Here is a 19,435-nt window from a genome sequence, read left to right on the forward strand (position 1 = left end):
TTTGTTAACAGCTTTAAATAATTTTTGAAATTTCAAAGTTGCTTGTGCCTTAAGAAATACCATGAGTTCTAAGGATTTAGAGATCTTTTCTACTTAAAATTATTGATTTTCACTTGAAAGATAAAACTATATATTTTCTTTTCTTCCCTATTTGCTAGCACACAATACCATTTTTATTAAACAGCTGCAGTCCTTCTATAAGAGAAAACACAATTTCTCGTATATAATACCTAACAACATAGACATAAAAAGTGTTGGTGAATGAAAGTACTATACTAGAAATGTGCTTAGTTAAGAGTTCCATTCTTCACTGAATTACCCAGTATTTTAATACAGAACCCAAATGTTAAAGCATGAAAACATTATACATATATATATAGTATATATACATGATATATATATACACATATATACATAATATATATATAATAGTGTCTATTACTGTATATTATATAGTATCCATTATATACTATAGCCTATGATCTAGTATCCATTTACTATAAAATATGCCTAATACCACATAACAGAATGTCCTAAATTGCCCAATGATAGTTCATTAGAATGCAAAAAAAAAAAAAAAAAAAGTTTTTTGAAATTAGCATCAGTGTATGAAAAGACTCTCAGAAAACTAAGAATAAAAGGAAATTCTCCTAACTTAATAAAGTCTGTATACCCAAAGTCTGTAGCAAAAATTATATTGAGAAATTTTGAACACAAACCAAGTAAGATTGAAAGTGAAAGAAAAAATTCACTATTTGCATATGATACAGTCATCTATGTAAAACCCAAAACCCATCAGCAGACTATTAGAACTGAGAAAATTCAGCAAGATTCTTTAAGATTAATTTGTAAAAATTAATGTGTTTTTTATACCCAGAGGTCAACAATCTTTTTAATAAAGAACTAGATATTTTAGCTTGTGAGCCATATGGTCTCTGACTTAACTATAACTCTGCCAGTAGAGCTTGAAAGCAGCCATAGACATTATGTCAACAAACGGTTATGGCTGTATTCCAGTAAAACTTTATTTACAGAAAAATGTGGCAAACTGGAGTTAGCTTGTGAGCCATAGGTTCCTGACCCCTGCAATATCGTTAGTATATACTCCATAAGTAACCCAATCAGAAAATAGTATAACAAAAATTAACCGAATTAGGAATGCATAAAACCTTCATGGTAAATAACTAACCTATTAGAAGACAAAGGATTATCATGTACTATGTGTTTTAATCTGATGATGCCTGTTTCTTGAAATCTATCCTGTCACTGACTCCTGTTAAAAATTCTATCCTGAGTTTTGTTTTGTTTTGTTTTGTTTTGTTTTGTTTTTTGAGAAACTTCACAAACTCATTCTAAAATTAACATATCCCAGTAAAGGTCCAGGATTAGCTAACTCACTTTTGACAAAGAAGAGGAAGGAAGCTCTGAGCCTACTACATAGTGAGAATTACTACAAAGCCATAATAATGAAAATAGTATGATGCTAACAAAAGAAAGGCAAATACACTGGAATAAATTAATGAGCTCAAAAAAAACGCTCATGTAAATATGAGAACTTGGTAAGTGGCACCACTAGTCGATGAGAAACAGGTTGCTTAAAGCAGGTAGATGCTTAGATTTTATTAGGAAAACTAGCTGTTTGGAGAAAAACAGGATCACCAGCTTACACATTATTTACAAAGACCGACTCCAGAAGGAATACTCAAATATGAAATGTAAAACTTTAAAGCTAATAAGAAATTTCAGGAAATATCTGTATTTTGAGAATCAGAGAACATAATGTGAAAATTAGTGGGTTTGATTACATCAAAATTAAGTATTTCTGTTAAAGGAATCATAAATGAAGTAAAAAGTCAAGTGTCAGTTTTTTTAATATCTAAAACCTACATGAGATTAATACCTTAATGTACAAAGAACTTTTATAAATCAACAGAAACAAAGCAAAAATCTTTTAAAAAATAACTGAAAGATATGAATAGTTTAAAGAAGGGGAAGCTCCATTGCTGACAGGCAGATGAAGAGATATACAAACTCACTTGTAATCAGAAAGCTTGACGCACAAGGTACAACCTAACAGCCACCAAATGACAAAAATGTAAAAGATAGCTAATACCGAGTTTTGAAGGGTTGTAGGAGAAGCATTACGAACCAGTGGTGGGAGTGTTCACTAGAACTGCCACTCTATACACCAGTCGGTGTCACCGAAATCAGGAATTGTTTAATCCCTCTGACCCAGCACTCAGGGGAATTTTTATGCAGGTCCCTGAAGATACAAGCTTTGTAGCTGCATTGTTGCTGGTAGTGGGGATTTGGAGGCAGCCTAGCTAAAACGAGTGATGGTATGCTGTGGAATACGAGAGCGGCAGGTAGAAGTACACAATGACAAGATCTTTAAAACTGGGTAAGGTTTAAAATAAATACACAGTTGAGAGAAAAGAAAAAACAAAATGAGATTTTAATTAAGTACCATTTACATAAATTTAAAACAAAGCAGAACATATTACATAAAATTATAATATTTAAGAGCGTAGAGAAAGCACCTAGTATAGAGGAAAATAGGAGTACAGATTAGGAAGAAAAAGATGAAGGAATTACCACTTCTTTTATATGTATAAGTAAAGTAAGGATGCACATTGTTTTTTCTGGACAAATGCCAGCTTTAAAAAGTGGAATTCTTTGTGTTCATTGAAGTCACATTATAAGCACATGTAACTTAAACAAATTCAGCTCCAGCAGAGAGCCTATAATCTTAGGCCCTCAAGAGAAATGTCAGCATATTAATGTGTAGAACATTCTATTGCCATTATATCTGGCAGGAGACAACTCCTAGTCCTCAAGATGGTGTGAAGATGCTAGTTCTAATAAACATCACTAACCTGGATTTTTCTGGTGCTCATATTGCTTACCACATAACCGGTTCCCACATAGAGCATCAAAAGTCCAGGGGAAAACATTAAAGTTGTAATAGGGTGATAGAAGGAAGAATCATCTGTTACATTTGTTAAAATATGGTTTCCTAGGCCCTATCCCCAGAATTTCTGATTTGGTAGAGCTGGGTGGAGCTCCTGAATTTAACATTTCTAATTAGCTCACAGGTGATTCTAATGCTGTTTGTCTAAGGATCACACTTTGAGATATTCTGTAGGTAATGTTTCTTAATATTTACTGTGTGGGACACCATAGGTGGCAGCTTCCAAGGTCTTCACCCCAGATAAGCAGAAGATAAATCTTTATGGTGGGCCCAGGAATCTTCATTTTAGGTGCTGCTTATGAACAAGAAAATACCATTATAGTAGGCATATGTTTGTTGAGAGAAAGCATGTTAGTATCTAATTGTCTGACTTTACTACACCACTGAAAACAGGAACTAAAGTGCTCTGAATGTCCTAAAATTGTCCTGAGCCCATTTTTATCATAATTGAGCCTGTATATCCTCAGCTGAAGCTAAATTTTTATGCTACTTGATTGAGAAGAAATGCTAAATATTAAGAAATGTTAAGGGTAAAATATAATTTTGTTTAAAATATGTAGTCCTGCAGTTTTAAAAATGCATATACCCTAAAATAACCCAAAATCCATGTTAGAAATCTAAACCTACCTAAAAAATACACAAGAGTTTTCCATCTGGATTTTTCTGCTAGATACCAGCATGTGATTTGAAATTTTCAACTTCATATTTATGTTATTTTTTTAAAAACTAAGTGCTTAGTTTTTTCAGAACTTGCACTTCTCATCTAGATTTGCTGATTTCTTACAACCTCTAAAAACACAATCTTTTCTAATAATACCTTAGAGAAGTTTTAACCCACAGTTTTCTGTTCTGTTAAATTTGACCATTTATTTTCTAAAGATGTTGGCATCAGGTACATAGTGTAATTATTCAGGTGGAGATATATAGTTAGTTAAATCTTGTATTTCTAAAAAATTATTTTACAGTAGATAAATTGTAAAAGTATAGAAGTTCCTAAAAAGAAGAGAAACCTGACCAACAGATGATTCCTTACTTTCCAGTTTGTTTAAACATAATACTTTTTTCCTTAGCCATAGCTTCTGAAGTACAACTTTATTAAATTTTGAATTCATTCAAAAATTATGCAAATTTTTTCTCTATGGTTTTATTTAGGTATAGTTATTTCAAAGAATGGTTTTGAGATTATTAATATTATAGAAATGAAAAGATCCAAATTGTTCGGTTTTACTGAAATAAAATTCTTGTGAGAGCAGCCCAAGAAACTGATTTAATTCAGGTATTTTCAGTAATTGCTCACAAATGTTGATAAAAGGCATGTTGATTAAGTTACGGGTGAATAAAAGTTAAGTGTTATTGATGATTGTGAAAGGCAGTTTTCATGGGCTAAGAAAACATCCAGAGAAAGAATCCAAAATCAACTAGATAATGCATGAAAGGCCAAAAATACTCAAATGGAAAACTAAGTTAGTTCTCACTCATACATTGTCTTTTGGCCATCTGTGTTGTTCTAATTAACAAATTCCAAATTGGTGACCAAAACACTAAGTATAAACTTAATCTGGTGCCATATTAGTTTTTTTTTTTTTTACAGCACTCTGTCCCTGAGTGCTCTGCTTGGCGAGAGGGAGCATTTTATAAATAAAACTATTGCATACTACTTTTTGCCCAAGATAAATAATAAAAATACCTAGGTGACTCTGCAGTATTGTTTTTGTTTTTGTACACTATCGTTTTCAAATCTGTATTCGCTGAAATACATTCAAAAAATACATAATTTTTTAGAACTTTTTAGAGAGTGATTAAGCCCAATTTGCTTAATAATAGAACATTAACTGTATAAATGGATTCAGAAATGGTGCATAGACCTATTTGACTGAAAATTATTAAAATAAATCTTAGGAAACTCCTACCACGTAAAGTATTGGTTTCATTTTAACAAATTGCACTGAGACTTTTTAAGTATTTGTACATGATAGGTTCTGCTTATTTGAAACAGATTTGGTTATTACAGTTCTGTTTGGGTACTAAACAAGCTATAGTTATTAGCATTCACAGAAAATGCACCCTCAAAGTTTCTATGAAAGTATACAAACTTGTTACCAATCTTAACCTTGTTCAAACACAAAGTAGGGGGTTGAATGATTTGAGTTTGTGGGAGTTGAGAGAATGGCTCATAAGCCAGCTTTCAATTCCTTGTCCATTCATTTATATTCACATATTTTAAATTAATAATGTGTCTTCTATTTAAAATGTAAGCTCTGAGCCATAAATCTAGGGTAGTATTCCAAAATCTGCAGTTTGTTGTCATTTTTTAAGACGTTTTGAATTTTTGTAAGTTTTCTTGCATGCTTTATATCATTTTATTTTGTTCCTATTTTGTTCTCCTTCAGTAAGAGACATACAGTGACTTTTTCCAAGACTCTAAGTTGAGATAATGGAACAGCCAAACAAAATTGCCTAGTATGCAGTTAAAGATCAGGAACCAAAGCTTGGAGAGTAATAACTGCAGGTGCAGAGTTCTATTCCTGGAAGTGAGAAATATAAGCATATATGAATTATCAAATAAAAAATGTAAAGAACTAAATACTGAATTTTAAAGGATGTCCCTAAGAAATGATATAAAACAAAAAGATCAAATAGAGTAATCCTGAACATTTAGGAAAACTGGGAACATATTATATCGAAGAGAACAAGGGGAAACACTTTCAGAAGATAGCGAATGGTCAGCATTGCTAAGTGATGCAGAGACTGGGGAGAGGGATGGGGAACAAAAGAGATTCTGTGTATTTGACAAGTGGAAACAGTATGTTGGGAATGAGAAATAGATGATAGGGAAAGAGGAATTGAATAGTCAGAAAATGGAACAGCTGGTATAGATCAAATCACTCACCATGAAATGTACTGACAGAAGAAAGATAACTAAGAGGGTAAATTGGTTGGAAAGGCAGGGTTCCAAGAGAAACTATATATAAATCTTTTTGTTATTTGAATATATACATCTTTCTTAGGTATTTGTCACCTAAAGATAGGCATCATAATGATGTTAGAATGAAGTTCCTGTGTGCTGCTGGTTATCAATAAGCAGCTTTTTTCTGGTTATTTTAGATGTCCAAATTCTAAATTCTTTTTGGAAATGCTTGTGCCTACACATAAATACACTCCTCATAACTGTACTTTGAGGTTTCTCATTTTAATAAAACACCCATTAAGACCTTGAGTGTATATATATATATACACTCCTTTGACATGCTGAAAATGCACATGGACTAAATAAATATTTCCTTCCTCTAAACACTGTTCCAGCTTCCTGTTCTGGAAAAATAATATATAATCTAGTACCAATACCATGTCTCCCAAGTTTTGCCAAACAGCATGGTCACAGTCAAGTTTATGTTAATTAGTGTCCAGATATTTATTTATTTAAATTTTTAAAAGTTTTATTTATTTATTTTGAGAGAGAGACAGCATGAATAAGGGAGGGGTAGGTAGAGGGAGAGAATCCCCTCCATGCTGCCAGGGCAGAGCTTGGCATGAGGCTCAAACTCAGGAACTCCGAGATCATGACCCGAACAGAAATTTAAGTCCATCGTTCACCCAACTGAGCTACCTGGGCGCCCCCTAGTGTCCAGTTATTTAAAAGCCATTAATTGAAGTTAGAAAATTTAGTGTATTTCATGCATAAATGAATAAGTTTACAGTTCTCGTATAGATGCTTAATATTCACAGGTACTCACAAATAATTATTGGATATATTCTTTTTTGTTCCCTGGTTTGTTCCAAAAAAGATTTGAGCAATTTATGGTAACATGTATAAGTCAATGTTAACTATATGAATAGATACAGAAATCACTCAAATGTAAACTAAACTTAGTCACAGTAAGGTGAAGCCAGAGGAGAAGTTAGCTGGCGGGAGCAAGTAAGGGCTTTTGAAGTTATCAAAATTGATCTGCAAATATATGGACTTGATTTGGGTCCCAATTCAAACTAACCAACTGGGGAGAAAAAAGTGAACATGAACTGACTGTTTAATTGGGACTGGCACTGGTATCGTATCTCTTGTGGGTTAGGGATCTATACTATAAATTTTTGTTTTAAGTTTGTATTTAAATTACAGTTAGTTATCATATAGTGTGATATTAGCTTCAGGAGTAGAATTTAGAGATTGATCACTTACATAGAACACCCAGTGTTCATCTCAACAAGTGCCCTCCTTGGTATCCATCACTGCCCACCTCTCCTCCAGCAACCCTCAGTTTGTTCTCTATAGTTCTGTGTAGTTAAGAGTTTGTTTTATGGTTTGCCTCTCTTTTTTTCCCCTTATGTTCATCTGTTTTGTTTCTTAAATTCCACTTATGAGTGAAATCATATAGTATTTGTCTTTCTGTGACTTTCTTTGTTTCGCATAAAACACTCTAGCTCCATTCATGTTGTTAGAAATGGCACACTTTCGTTCTTCTTTATTGCTGAGTAGTATTCCATTATATATATACACAGGTGAAATTATAAATGTCTGGAATTTGCTTTAAAATAGTCCAGCAAAAACATGGGGAAAGGAGGCTGAGAGGATACAGATAAAAGTGGCAGAATGTTAATTTTTGAAGCTGAGATCTGATACTGGGCACATGAGGACTTGCATATATTTGGAAGTTTCTATAATAAGTTGAAAAAAATGGGTTGCAGTTTTGGTACTGGGATTCATAATGACTAAAGGAAAGTAACTGTAATTTTATTTTTAAGTGGAATGTTTTATGTTGTAAGTACCATTGGTAGTCAAAATAAGGAACAAAAATAAAGTTATGAGAACCAATTTATACATAAATTCCCTTAAACTTTCTTTCATTTATCTTTAAATATCTAATACCCTGCCTGTCATAGGAGAGGCACACAGCAAATGCTTGTTGAACTGAATTAATCTGTATCTTGCAACAGTAAAAGTGTTTAATTTTTAGAGAGATTTAAACTTTTCTTTTTCTCCAAGAACTTATCTTTAGAAATGGGGAGGGGTGCCTGGGTGGCTCAGTTGGGTTAAGCAGCCGACTTCAGCTCAGGTCATGATCTCATGAATCATGAGTTTGAGCCCCACGTCGGGCTCTCTGCTGACAGCTTGGAGCCTGGGGCCTGCCTCGGATTCTGTGTCTGCCTCTCTCTCTGCCCCTCCCCTGCTGATGCTGTATCCCTCAAAAATAAATAAACACTAAAAAAGAAATTAAAAGAAATGGGGAAAGTTTAAAATTGGTCTTGTTTTTCTTAATAAGATAATTTTTGTTTTACAATGTTGGATTTTACAACATGGGGTTCTTTTATGTCAGATTTGAAAATAACTATAAAATCTTTCATTGTTTTGCCATGTCAGCGTTCAAACTTAACATCTCCATATTTTGGTTGCTCAAAATGGTTTTTTAAATTACATGGTTTTCATGTAATTTAATTATTAAGTTAATTTATCAAGAATATTCAGGTAATTTATCGAGTTGTATTTTTCTGTTGAAGGAAGAAGTTCAACTTAGCCTTGAATTGCATGCTTTTAGTTGAAACTCCAGTTTGAAGTAGGGCAGTTCAGATACTATATTTGTCAGGCATGAAGTTTGAATTTCTGTCTTCGTGAAATAATTTCAGTTAAATTGATGTTTTACTGTTTTCTGTCTTGTTTAAGACTTGGATCCCTATTTTATATTATACCTAGCCCAAAATTAGCCAAAGTTAGTTTAACACTAGGTTACTGGCTTAGTATCTAATCTATGAGTGATATTCTAAGCGCTTTTTTTTTCTCTCTGTTCTCCTTAAAAATCCACTAGAGCAGGGTTGCTGAGGAACGGTGTAATTTCTAAATTACTTCAAAGAAATAGATCTCAAGAGCTCTGGTTATAATCCACAGACTGGCTAGTCAACCCCTAAATTAACTCCACAAATGTTAGCTAGATTGGGCTGTGTATAATTTATGTCAGAAGCTGGAATCAGAATAAATAAGTGATCTGTTAACATTTATCAGTAATGTCTATAATGGCATTTAAAATTTTTTTTTCAACGTTTATTTATTTTTGGGACAGAGAGAGACAGAGCATGAACAGGGGAGGGTCACAGAGAGAGGGAGACACAGAATCGGAAACTGGCTCCAGGCTCTGAGCCATCAGCCCAGAGCCTGACGCGGGGCTCGAACTCCCGGACCGGGAGATCGTGACCTGGCTGAAGTCGGACGCTTAACCGACTGCGCCACCCAGGTGCCCCTATAATGGCATTTTAAAAGTCTTGATATACTTTAGCTTTACCTGTGGACCACATCTATCCTTCTCTTTCTTCTCATCATTATGCTTTTTAAGAGCAATCTCTCTACCAATGCTATTTATCCCAAATAGAGCATATCCCAATGCTTCCTAGACCTTGCTTTTTCTTTCACTATCTCCTCCCTTCTACATATGTATAAATGCCTACCATACTACCACATATATAGTAGACACTCAGTTAACAGTAATTCATTCTTATTTTTTTTAATTTATTTGTTTAAATTCAATCTAGTTAGGGGTTCCTAGGTGGCTCAGTCAGTTAAGCATCCAACTTCGGCTCAGGTCACGATCTCACAGTTGGGGAGTTCGAGATTCACATCAGGTTCTGTGCTGATAGCTAAGAGCCTGGAGCCTACTTCAGATTCTGTGTCTCCCTTTTTCTCTGCCCCTCCCCTACTCATACTCCCTCTCTCAAAAATAAAAAAACATTAAAAAAAATTTTTTTTAATTCAAGTTAACCTACAGTGTAGTATTGGTTTTAGGAGTAGACGTGCTCATCCCCAACAAGTGCCTTTCTTAATGCCCATCACCTATTTAGCCCATCCCCCCACAAACACCCCTCTAGCAAACCTCAGTTCTCTGTATTTAAGAGTCTCTTATGGTTCACCTCCCTGTTTTTATCTTATACTCCCTTCCTTATAAGTTCGTCTGTTTTGTTTCTTAAAGTCCACATATGAGTGAAATCGTATGATATTTCTTTCTCTCACTGACTTATTTCACTTAGCATAATAGACTACTGCCATCACATTGTTGCAAATAACGATTTCATTCTTTTTGATCACCAAGTAATATTCCATTATACACACACACACATATCTTCTTTATCCATTCGTCAGTCGATGGACATTTGGGCTCTTTCCATAATTTGGCTGTGGTTGAGAGTGCTGCTGTAAACATTAGGGCACATGTGCCCTTTCGAATCAGCATTTTTGTAACCTTTGGATAAATACCTAGTAGTGCAATTGCTGGGTTGTAGGGTAGCTCTATTTTTAATTTTTTAATTTTTTTTTTTATGTTTATTTATTTTTGAGAGAGTGAGACGAAGTGAGAGTGGGGGTGGGGAAGAGAGAGAGGGAGACACAGAATGCGAAGTAGGCTCCAGGCTCTGAGCTGTCAGTACAGAGCCCGATGCAGAGCTCGAACCCACAAACCGTGAGATCATGACCTGAGCCGAAGTCGGATGCTTAACTGACTGAGCCACCCAGGCACCTCTCTGTTTTTAATTTTTTGAGGACTCTCCATACTGTTTTCCAGAGTGGCTGCACCAGTTGCAGTCCATCAACAGTGCAAAAGGGTTTCCCTTTCTCTGAATCCTCACCAACATCTGTTGTTTCTTGAGTTGTTCATTTTAGCCATTCTGACAGGTATGAGGTGGTATCTCATTGTGGTTTTGATTTGTATTTCCCTGATGAGTGATGTTGGGCATCTTTTCATGTGTCTGTTAGCCATCTGGATGTCTTCTTTGGAAAAGTGTCTGTTCATGTCTTTTGCCCGTTTCTGAACTGGAGTATTTGTTTTGGTGGTGTTGAGTTTGATAAGTTCTTTATGGATTTTATATATTAACCCTTTATCTTATGCGTCATTTGCAAATATCTTCCATTCTGTCAGTTACTTTTTAGTTTTGTTGATTGTTTCCTTCGCTGTGCAGAAGTTTTTTTCTTGATGAAGTCCCAATAGTTCATTTTTGCTTTTATTTCCCTTGCCTCTGCAGACATGTATAGTAAGAAGTAACAGTAATTCATTCTTTTCTTTCTTTTCCAGTGTCATCTTCCCCCCAGCCTATAAATATAAATCTATCCTTTCTTTAAAAACAAAAATAAAAACAAAAACCGTAAACTTACTCCAAATACCATTCTTTATTTTTTTTTTTCCTTTGTTGGTCAACTTTAAAAAACTAGTACTTAGAGGGTGCCTGGGTGGCTCAGTCAGTGAAGCATCCAACTTCAGCTCCAGTCACAATCTCATGGTCTGTGAGTTCGAGCCCCACATTGGGCTCTGTGCTGACAGCTCAGAGCCTGGAGCCTGCTTCTGATTCTGTGTCTTCCTCTTTCTCTCTGCCCCTCCCCTGCTCATGCTGTCTCTCTCTCTATCCTCTCAAAAATTAATAAACATTAAAAAAAAATTTTTTTTAATTTTTTTTAATGTTTATTTATTTTTGAGACAGAGAGAGACAGAGCATGAATGGGGGAGGGTCAGAGAGAGAGGGAGACACAGAATCAGAAGCAGGCTCCAGGCTCCGAGCTGTCAGCACAGAGCCCGACGCAGGGCTCGAACTCACGGACCGTGAGCTCATGACCTGAGCCGAAGTCGGACGCTTAACCGACTGAGCCACCCAGGCGCCCCTAAAAAAGATTTTTTTAAAGGTAGTACTTAATTATTCCTTGCCACTCATTTAAGAGTGTAACAAAGTTCTCATTTGACTTTTTCTCATTTTGTTTCATCTTATTTGACCTTTCTGTAATACTTCTTTTTGTTAGCTATCTCCTAAAGAAATTCTCTTAATTTGAGTCTATGATTCAAGAGTGTTTTCACTTTCTCTAACCAATTCTCTGGCTGGCTGGTGCTCTTCCTTTCCATAACTGCCATGTTTGCTTGTGTGGGTTGTGTACTGCACAGTTTTTGGGCATTTTCCACATTGTAATCTCTCTGTGAAAGGACCTCCTTGGAATTGTGCAATGTACAGCTTGTCTATATGCAGCAGCTCTGCTCACAACTTCAATGCATTGATACTTCACAAATTTCCATCAGATGACCCCTCCTTTCATACCATAATAGATTCTCAAAATCAGTGGATAGACTATGCTAATTCTGTCCCTCAGCTCAAACCCACACAAACATCCCATTCTGTATTTCTAGCCTAGAACTCTTTTCTGAATTCCAGACTTTTTCTAAATGTGGTATAGGTTTCGCCATATAAGATCCACCTACAATCTTTTTTACCCCACCTTCTCCCATTCCCTCAACCTAATCTATAGCCATGTCCTGTATTCCCTACTTCAGGTACCATCTCAGAGCCATCTTGAATTCCTCTTTCAACTTCAATCTTTTCATCTAATTAGTTAGCAGTCTTGCACATTCTACCTCCTAAATCAGATATTTTGATCTTAATACCCCTTTACATTCTTAAAAATTATTAAGGACCCAAAGAACTTCTTTTATATGGGTTAGAAATAAAAAATAAATTTTTAAATATTTATTTAAAAATAATACTAAACTATTGTATCTTTACATAAGTAACATTTTTATGAAAAATAACTTTCAAAACAAAAAAATTATACTGAGAAGAGTGGAATTGTTTTACATTTTTGCAAATTTATTTAATATCTGACTGAATAGAGGACAACTAAATTCTATGTGCTTCTGCATTCAGTTTATTGTGATACATTGTTTGGGTTGAAGTACATAGAGAATACTGAGCCTCACACAGATAGGTAGAACAGAGAGAAATATTTCAAATAATTGCTACCACATCTAAATGCAACCAGTGTTAGTTTAATGATCAAAGTTTAATCACAATGTGGAATCTGAAACTGAAATCTTATCAGTGAACTTTTTATACTGTTATTTTAAAAATCTGTCATGTGTAGGGGTGCCTGGGTGGCTCAGTCAAGCATCTGAGGCTCAGGTGATGATGTCACAATTCATGAGATCAAGCCCTACATTTGACTCTGTGCTGACATTGTGAAGCCTGTTTAGGATTCTCTCTCTCTCTCTCTCTCTCTCTCCCTCCCTCCCTCCCTCCCTCCCTCCCTTGCTTATGATCTCTCTCTCTCTCTCTCCTCTCTCTCTAAATAAGTACATAAACTTAAGAAATATCTATCATGTGTAACTTGATGTAGTTGGAAAATACTAATTGAGTTATGCAGACAGTCCAAATTAATGACATATTTCATTCTACAATATTTTTAAATCACATTTGTTAAAACGTTACCAATCTTACAAGTATTGGGAAGCTGTCAAGCCTCATGGTGGCAAAGTCAAGTTTTACAAAATTCTGTTTTTTATATGATCACTTGAATGTTATCATTGGCAACAAATACTTTGTTTTCCTTGAAGTGATAGGCTCCCTTCATTTATTTTTGAGAAGATGTTCTACCATATAGCCTTTTATGTGAAAGAATGTTGCTGTGAAAAAAGTTGCTAGTTCTGCTTGAAATTCAAATAATTATGCAAGTCTTTTTCTTCATGACAACCATGTTACTTAAGTATAGAACCTTTGTGCTTTCTGCAAACTTTCCAGTTGGTTGCATAATAGTAAAAAGAAGTGTATTTAAGGGTCAAGATTTAATAAAATCAGTATTTTCTATTTTTTCAACATGGATATTCTTAAGTGAAAATGACCATTTTCTACTGCAAGGGGCAGTGAAGAATACAATGACTATAATTTGGTGCTGCTGCCTTAACTCATGCTAAGGTGTCAGCAGTTTCACCACCATTGTTTTTGTGCTATCATTGCAAATATCCACTCGTGAAAAAGGTCAAATAACACTTAAACAGCACCTTGAAGTTATTATGAAAATAGTTTTGACTTCATAGATGTACGGTCTGAAAGAATTGTGCGACCCTCTAAGGGTCCATTGAGAACCACTTCCTAAACATCCAAGACATGTTGCCCTTGCCCACTCAATAGTCTTAGCCCCATCCTTTGTTAATTTTATTAATCACCTTTGGTTTCCTAAATGATCTCTCAGTCTTCTTTCTTTTCCTCATGAATTAGCTATCTAAAATACAAATCTGATTGTGTAGATACACATTCTTCCAAACTTTTAACGTGCCCAGCATAATGAAATAAAATAAATTCCTTCATAGAATATAAAAGTCTTTTATTATCATGCCTACCTTATTAACTTCTGTTCCTGTCACTACCTGCTTCCTGTTCTTTAAGCCAAACTGAATTTATTGATACTTCCCTAAGCACATCATGGTTTCTACAGTCCCATACATTTGCATGTGCTGTTCTTTCTACTGGAGGACTCTCACGTCCAGTTTCTACCTTTCCCTCCAACTCTGCACATCATTTTGAATCACTTCATTTTACTACCCACAAAATTTTATATTTTGTTATAATTTTGAAATTTGTTACAGGACTTGCACTATGTTATAGTTACTTTGCTTATGTGTCTTTTTCTCCCATTAGATTGTGAGCTGTTTGAGGTCAAGAACTGTGTCTCTCCTTGTATTCCTAGTATTTACCAAGAGCAAGGCTTATAGTAGTCACTTAATAAATGTTTTGAGTGTTTCAGTGAATTTCATAGAAACTTCTAATATTATCCTTGGATAGAGTTGCTAATGAATAATAAAAAAGGGGAGAGGTGGGCAGAAAAAGGAAAAAAATATGTGTGCCTCAGCCACTTTATTGGATACAGTAATGAATCTTTTCAAAAATTTTATTGCAAGTAAAATTTAAGAGAACATTTCAGTTTATTTCTGTGTTTCTGAAAAATTGAAGTGAATTAAACTAAAATGCAGTAAATGAATCACATTTTGAAAAATTAACTTCCTTTAATTCATTATAACTCAATCTCTAATAAACTCGGGGGTTTTTTTACTTTGCTAATTTAGCATTCTTAACATGAAAGCAAAAATGCCAGGATACTTCTATATTTCTATTAGTATTTAAAAACTAGTACCTTAAAATATTAGATAACATTTTAGATGTGTTCTCTCTTTTATGTTAAAACTTGGCTGATTGTGTTTTATGTTTTTAACTTAAGCACAGTAAAATAATATCTTGTAAGATCTTCTGTCAGAAAGGCTTCTAAATAGAAGTCTCACTTAATGTAATCTACCTATATACAACCTGTATCAACAAAAAGAAGCACCTTTAAAATAAGAAAAAAATCTTTACCGAGATTTCATAATATACAAAACCTCAAAAGATAAATAAAATTTTTGTGTGTAAGACATTTTTTTGCCCAAAATTTATTCTCCAAAATATGTTGCAAGTATATAGATTAGGTGAAATCCAAATCACCTAAAATTTATAGACTTCAAACAGATTCTGTAGATATACTTTCCTGCCCATTGACCATTTCATTGTTCATTAGCACCTAAGTAAAGGAAATAAAATAATTTTTTAAAACTACTCACTTTGGACCTCACTAATTTAGAATTTATGATGACTGAGATGCTGAACTGAAAGTTAGCTTTTTACAGCTCATAGACTAGATGTTACCTCATAAAATAAAATTATTAACAAAATTACAAGGGAAATTAAATCTTTAAGAAAGTAATCATTCCTATGTAATGGATTTGTGATTATAAGTTATGCCTTTAAAGCATATTGGTTGATTAAAAGCCATTAGCAATTGAGATTTCTCCAAAAAGATTCTGAATTAATGAGGTGTGTAATAAATAGTCAGATGTATGTCCTTTCAGTTTTTGCAGAGATAACTTTGGCCAAAAATTAATTCTTGGGATTTAGTTTTGAATTATTTTATGCTATTCTGTCCCTATTGCCTTAGATGTTTAGAATTGTTAAATTCTCAGATATCTGTATCATTGTTGTGTATAATTAGAATGCCATGGTACCCACTGGGACCCAAATTGGATTGCTTTTATGTGCTTCCTTTAAAAAACTGATATTTTAGTTCTACTCATTTAATGAAATTATTGATTGTAAAATATTAAAAATGGTTACTTGAACTCAGAAATGGGTGTACTGAGTCAATAGATACATAAGAATAATAAATATCAAGTTGTATATTTAATTTGGTAAATTTCTTTTGAAAATAGTTCCCTTTTGTACCATTATTTTTTATATGAAAGAGTACATAGGAAATAGAAAAACAAAGGATATACAGTGATTTTGCTCATGAATCTGTTTTCCAGCATTCATTTACTACATACATTGTCATCTGTCTTTTCTTTATTTCATAATTAATTTCAAAATTCAGCATTTTTTATCTAATTTAACATTTTCATATTTTTAAAGGTCCCCAGGTGCATCCAATTTTTCAGCTTTACCAAAGATCTCTCCTTCATCTCTGTCAAATAATTATAACAACATCAACAACAGAAAGTAAGCACTGAATCTTAAAAACTCTTTGTTTAATCGATCGCCCTATTGTGGTTGCAAAAAATCTCTTGTATCTAAAATTTAGGATAAAGTCTTAATGCATTAAAATTGATTTTTTTTTTTTAAATTACGGATCACTTCTTCTAGGAGTAACTTTACAAGAAAGAAAGCACAGTTATAAACTTCTTTAATACATACACTATAGTAATTCACAAAAAGAGAAATAAAGTACTTTCAGAATTTTACATTTTAAACGCTAATTATTGAAATTTATATAGAAGTCTGTTAGAACTCGATTTTTTAGGAAGAGTGTAAATTTCAGATGTCATTGACCTACAATATGTAGTATTTTTTAAAAGTGTGTATCAGTGATTCTCACCTGGAAAGCATACACAGATTTTCACGTTCATTAACAGGCCATCACTTTTTCTTTAAAAAGTTTAGAGAAACAATTCCTTTGCCCCATCATGAATAATATTCACAATCTTGGAATTTGTAAGAGTTGTGTGAAAGTGTGTGTTGTATGGCCATAAGAAAAAAGGTTAAAAATCACTTGGACTGCACTGTAACATCTGACATGAGTGTATTACCTTGAAAACTGGCTTGGTTTCTGTTTTCTAGAAAAGAATAAAAAGAAACCTTTTATTGTTTGTGATTCAGTCAAATTAGGGGAAAACCTTTAATCTAGACAATTTTATCCTTGTTTTATTTTTTGAATATATACATTACATTGTCATTTATTTTTTAGGTTGACTGTATTTATGTAGTTAAATATTTGCATTGTTTGGCCAGTTCATAAAGGGCATCTGGTTTCCCAAAGAATTAATTTGAAAAGAATAAGGCTATTTGTGAAATAATATTTAAAATAACATCATTAAATGAATTTATAGGTTAAATTCATTTGACCTTAAAATTCATATTTAAGAGGGCTTGACAAAAAGATTTTAATGTACATCTAGATTATAAATGTGTAAGAATACCCAAAGTAATTTTGGAAAGGAAAATGAGAAAGGATTAACCCTACTAAATAATGACAACCTGTTATAAAGATATAAGGTTTCAAGCAGCATAGTAGTGACCCAAGAATAACATCTACAAATCAATGAAATAGAAAAGACAGTCCAGAAACAGCCCTTTATACATAAAAGAATTTAATGTGATCAGAAAACATTGTAGACTAATGGGGAATGGGCAGATTATCCAGGAAATGTTGCTTGGAAAATTGGATCACGATTGAGAATTTCTTTGTAAAACTTTATATTAAATTGACTTAAATTGTTAGGCATATAAAAATTGAAAGGCAAATAAATGGCAAAAATACTTGCTACAAATAGCAGAGGATAAATATTCTTAATATATCAAAGCTGTAAAGATCCGTGAGAAATTTTCTAAGACAAGTAGAAAACTGGGCAGTGATGCAGCTGGCAATAAAAGGAAAATAATTAAAATATATAAACATTTAGAGGTGCCTGGGTGGCTCAGTTGGTTGAGCGTCCGATTTGAGCTCATTTCGTCTCACTGCTGGTGAGTTTGAGCCCCACATCCGGCTCTGTGCTGACAGCTCAGAAGAGCCTAGAGCCTGCTTCAGATTCTGTCTCCCTCTCTCTCTGCCCATCCCCTGCTCATTCTCATTCATTCTCTCCCTCTCTCTCTCTCTCAAAAATCAATAGACATTAAATAAGATAAAGTAAAATGTATAAACATTTAAATATTCAAATTCACAACTAACTAGAAATGTGCAAATTAAAACCATAAAAAACTATCCACTTCTTTCCATCTCAGTCTCACTGGGAAACATTAAGTAATTATACTTATTCTTGCAAGGAGTGGTTGGAGTATCAAGATTTAAAACACTCATCCCCTTTAGTAGTTTATAAAAAGACATGTACCATAGTGTAATAACATTACATTGTATTGTAATAGTGAAATATCAAAGACTCTATCCAGTATTGCAGTTTAGTATGCTCTTTTCTGTTTAAAAATGTATGTCCACAGGCAAAAAAGTGAAAGGGAATACCCTTATAATCTGGTTTGTATTATTTTATATGGTATCTTTTAATTAAATTCATCAAAGTAATTTTTTCATAGGCGATAAAGTACTTCTTGTATTTCTACCAATTGGAGATGCTCACACATTTACTGTAAAAGAAGCAGTTCCAGGTATAATGTGTTTATAGTTATTCTTTGGAGAGACTTTTAACATTGTATGTAGACTGTATTGAGCATAGACTGTATTTTGACCTTTTGACTGGAGTTGTCTTATTAGTATATGTGGTCTGGTGAGTCTTTGTTTTTGTCTTATCTCCCTCCTGTAGTAAAAATATGATGTTACAATCGGATCTTAAAACCTCTGACTGCAGAAGATACTGAGAGGAATTGGAGGATTTTCTTAAGTTTAAAATATGATTAACTAATGATTCTCCTCCCATGGATAGATTATATTTTTAGGTATTTATAGTTGTTTAATTTAGACACTAAAATAGTCCTTCAAATTAGGAAATTTTTATAGCAAATAGCTAATGAGTTACCACCACGCTTAAAAGTCAAGTTTACTTTTCTTAGGTGGAACAAAATTTATAAAATGGAAAAAACTGTTTTACATTAATTTGACTTAGTATTTTGATTATTTTAAATTAATATTTGAATTTAAATTAATATCGTCATAATTATCTAAATTATTTCACATAAAATTTCTTTCCATTCAGCTTGTAGAAATAAGAAGCGGCTTAAGGCTTCATATGGAAATAGCATGCTTCATTTAATTAAAAGTATGTAAAAAGGCTAATGACATTTTTTAGATACATCGCATTTTTGAAACTTCAAGTATGTGGAGATATTCTACAAGAACAAAGTATGTATGAAAATCAGTAGTTATGACTTACAAGTTTATATGAAACTATCTACAGTTTCAAGATTTGAATTAAATGACTACATTACTAAGATAAAATTTTTCACTACCAGAAATAAGGATATTGGTCATAAAGATAGTAACAAAGTATACTTGAAACTATTTCATATAAATTTAATAAAGCTTTTACTAAAGACTAATATTATGAAGAATCATTTGTTCACCCTGATGTAGTAATTTTGCTTGATCATACATACAGTATTTGGTTGTGCCTTGATTATAATTTAAGTACATTTTTAATATGCACCAGTTTCTTT

General features: G+C 33.3%; 1 protein-coding gene across 5 annotated transcripts in view; it reads left to right on the forward strand.

Annotated features, from left to right (window-relative positions):
* The window catches only part of USP15 (ubiquitin specific peptidase 15), a 119,365-nt gene that overhangs the window by 52,243 nt on the left and 47,687 nt on the right, over positions 1-19,435 (forward strand). For 3 of the 5 annotated variants that reach the window (XR_006294741.1, XM_043564766.1, XM_043564770.1), the window contains exon 7: positions 16,187-16,273. The exons of the other annotated variants lie outside the window; for them this stretch is intronic. Coding sequence is in view for 2 of the 3 variants with exons in the window: in XM_043564766.1 (XP_043420701.1) it covers positions 16,187-16,273 (87 nt within the window). In the remaining variant the exon portion in view is untranslated. The remainder of the gene's footprint in view (positions 1-16,186; positions 16,274-19,435) is intronic. 5 annotated transcript variants of the gene reach the window in all.

Source organism: Prionailurus bengalensis, chromosome B4 (genome assembly GCF_016509475.1).
Source record: "Prionailurus bengalensis isolate Pbe53 chromosome B4, Fcat_Pben_1.1_paternal_pri, whole genome shotgun sequence".
Classification (NCBI taxonomy): Eukaryota; Metazoa; Chordata; class Mammalia; order Carnivora; family Felidae; genus Prionailurus; species Prionailurus bengalensis.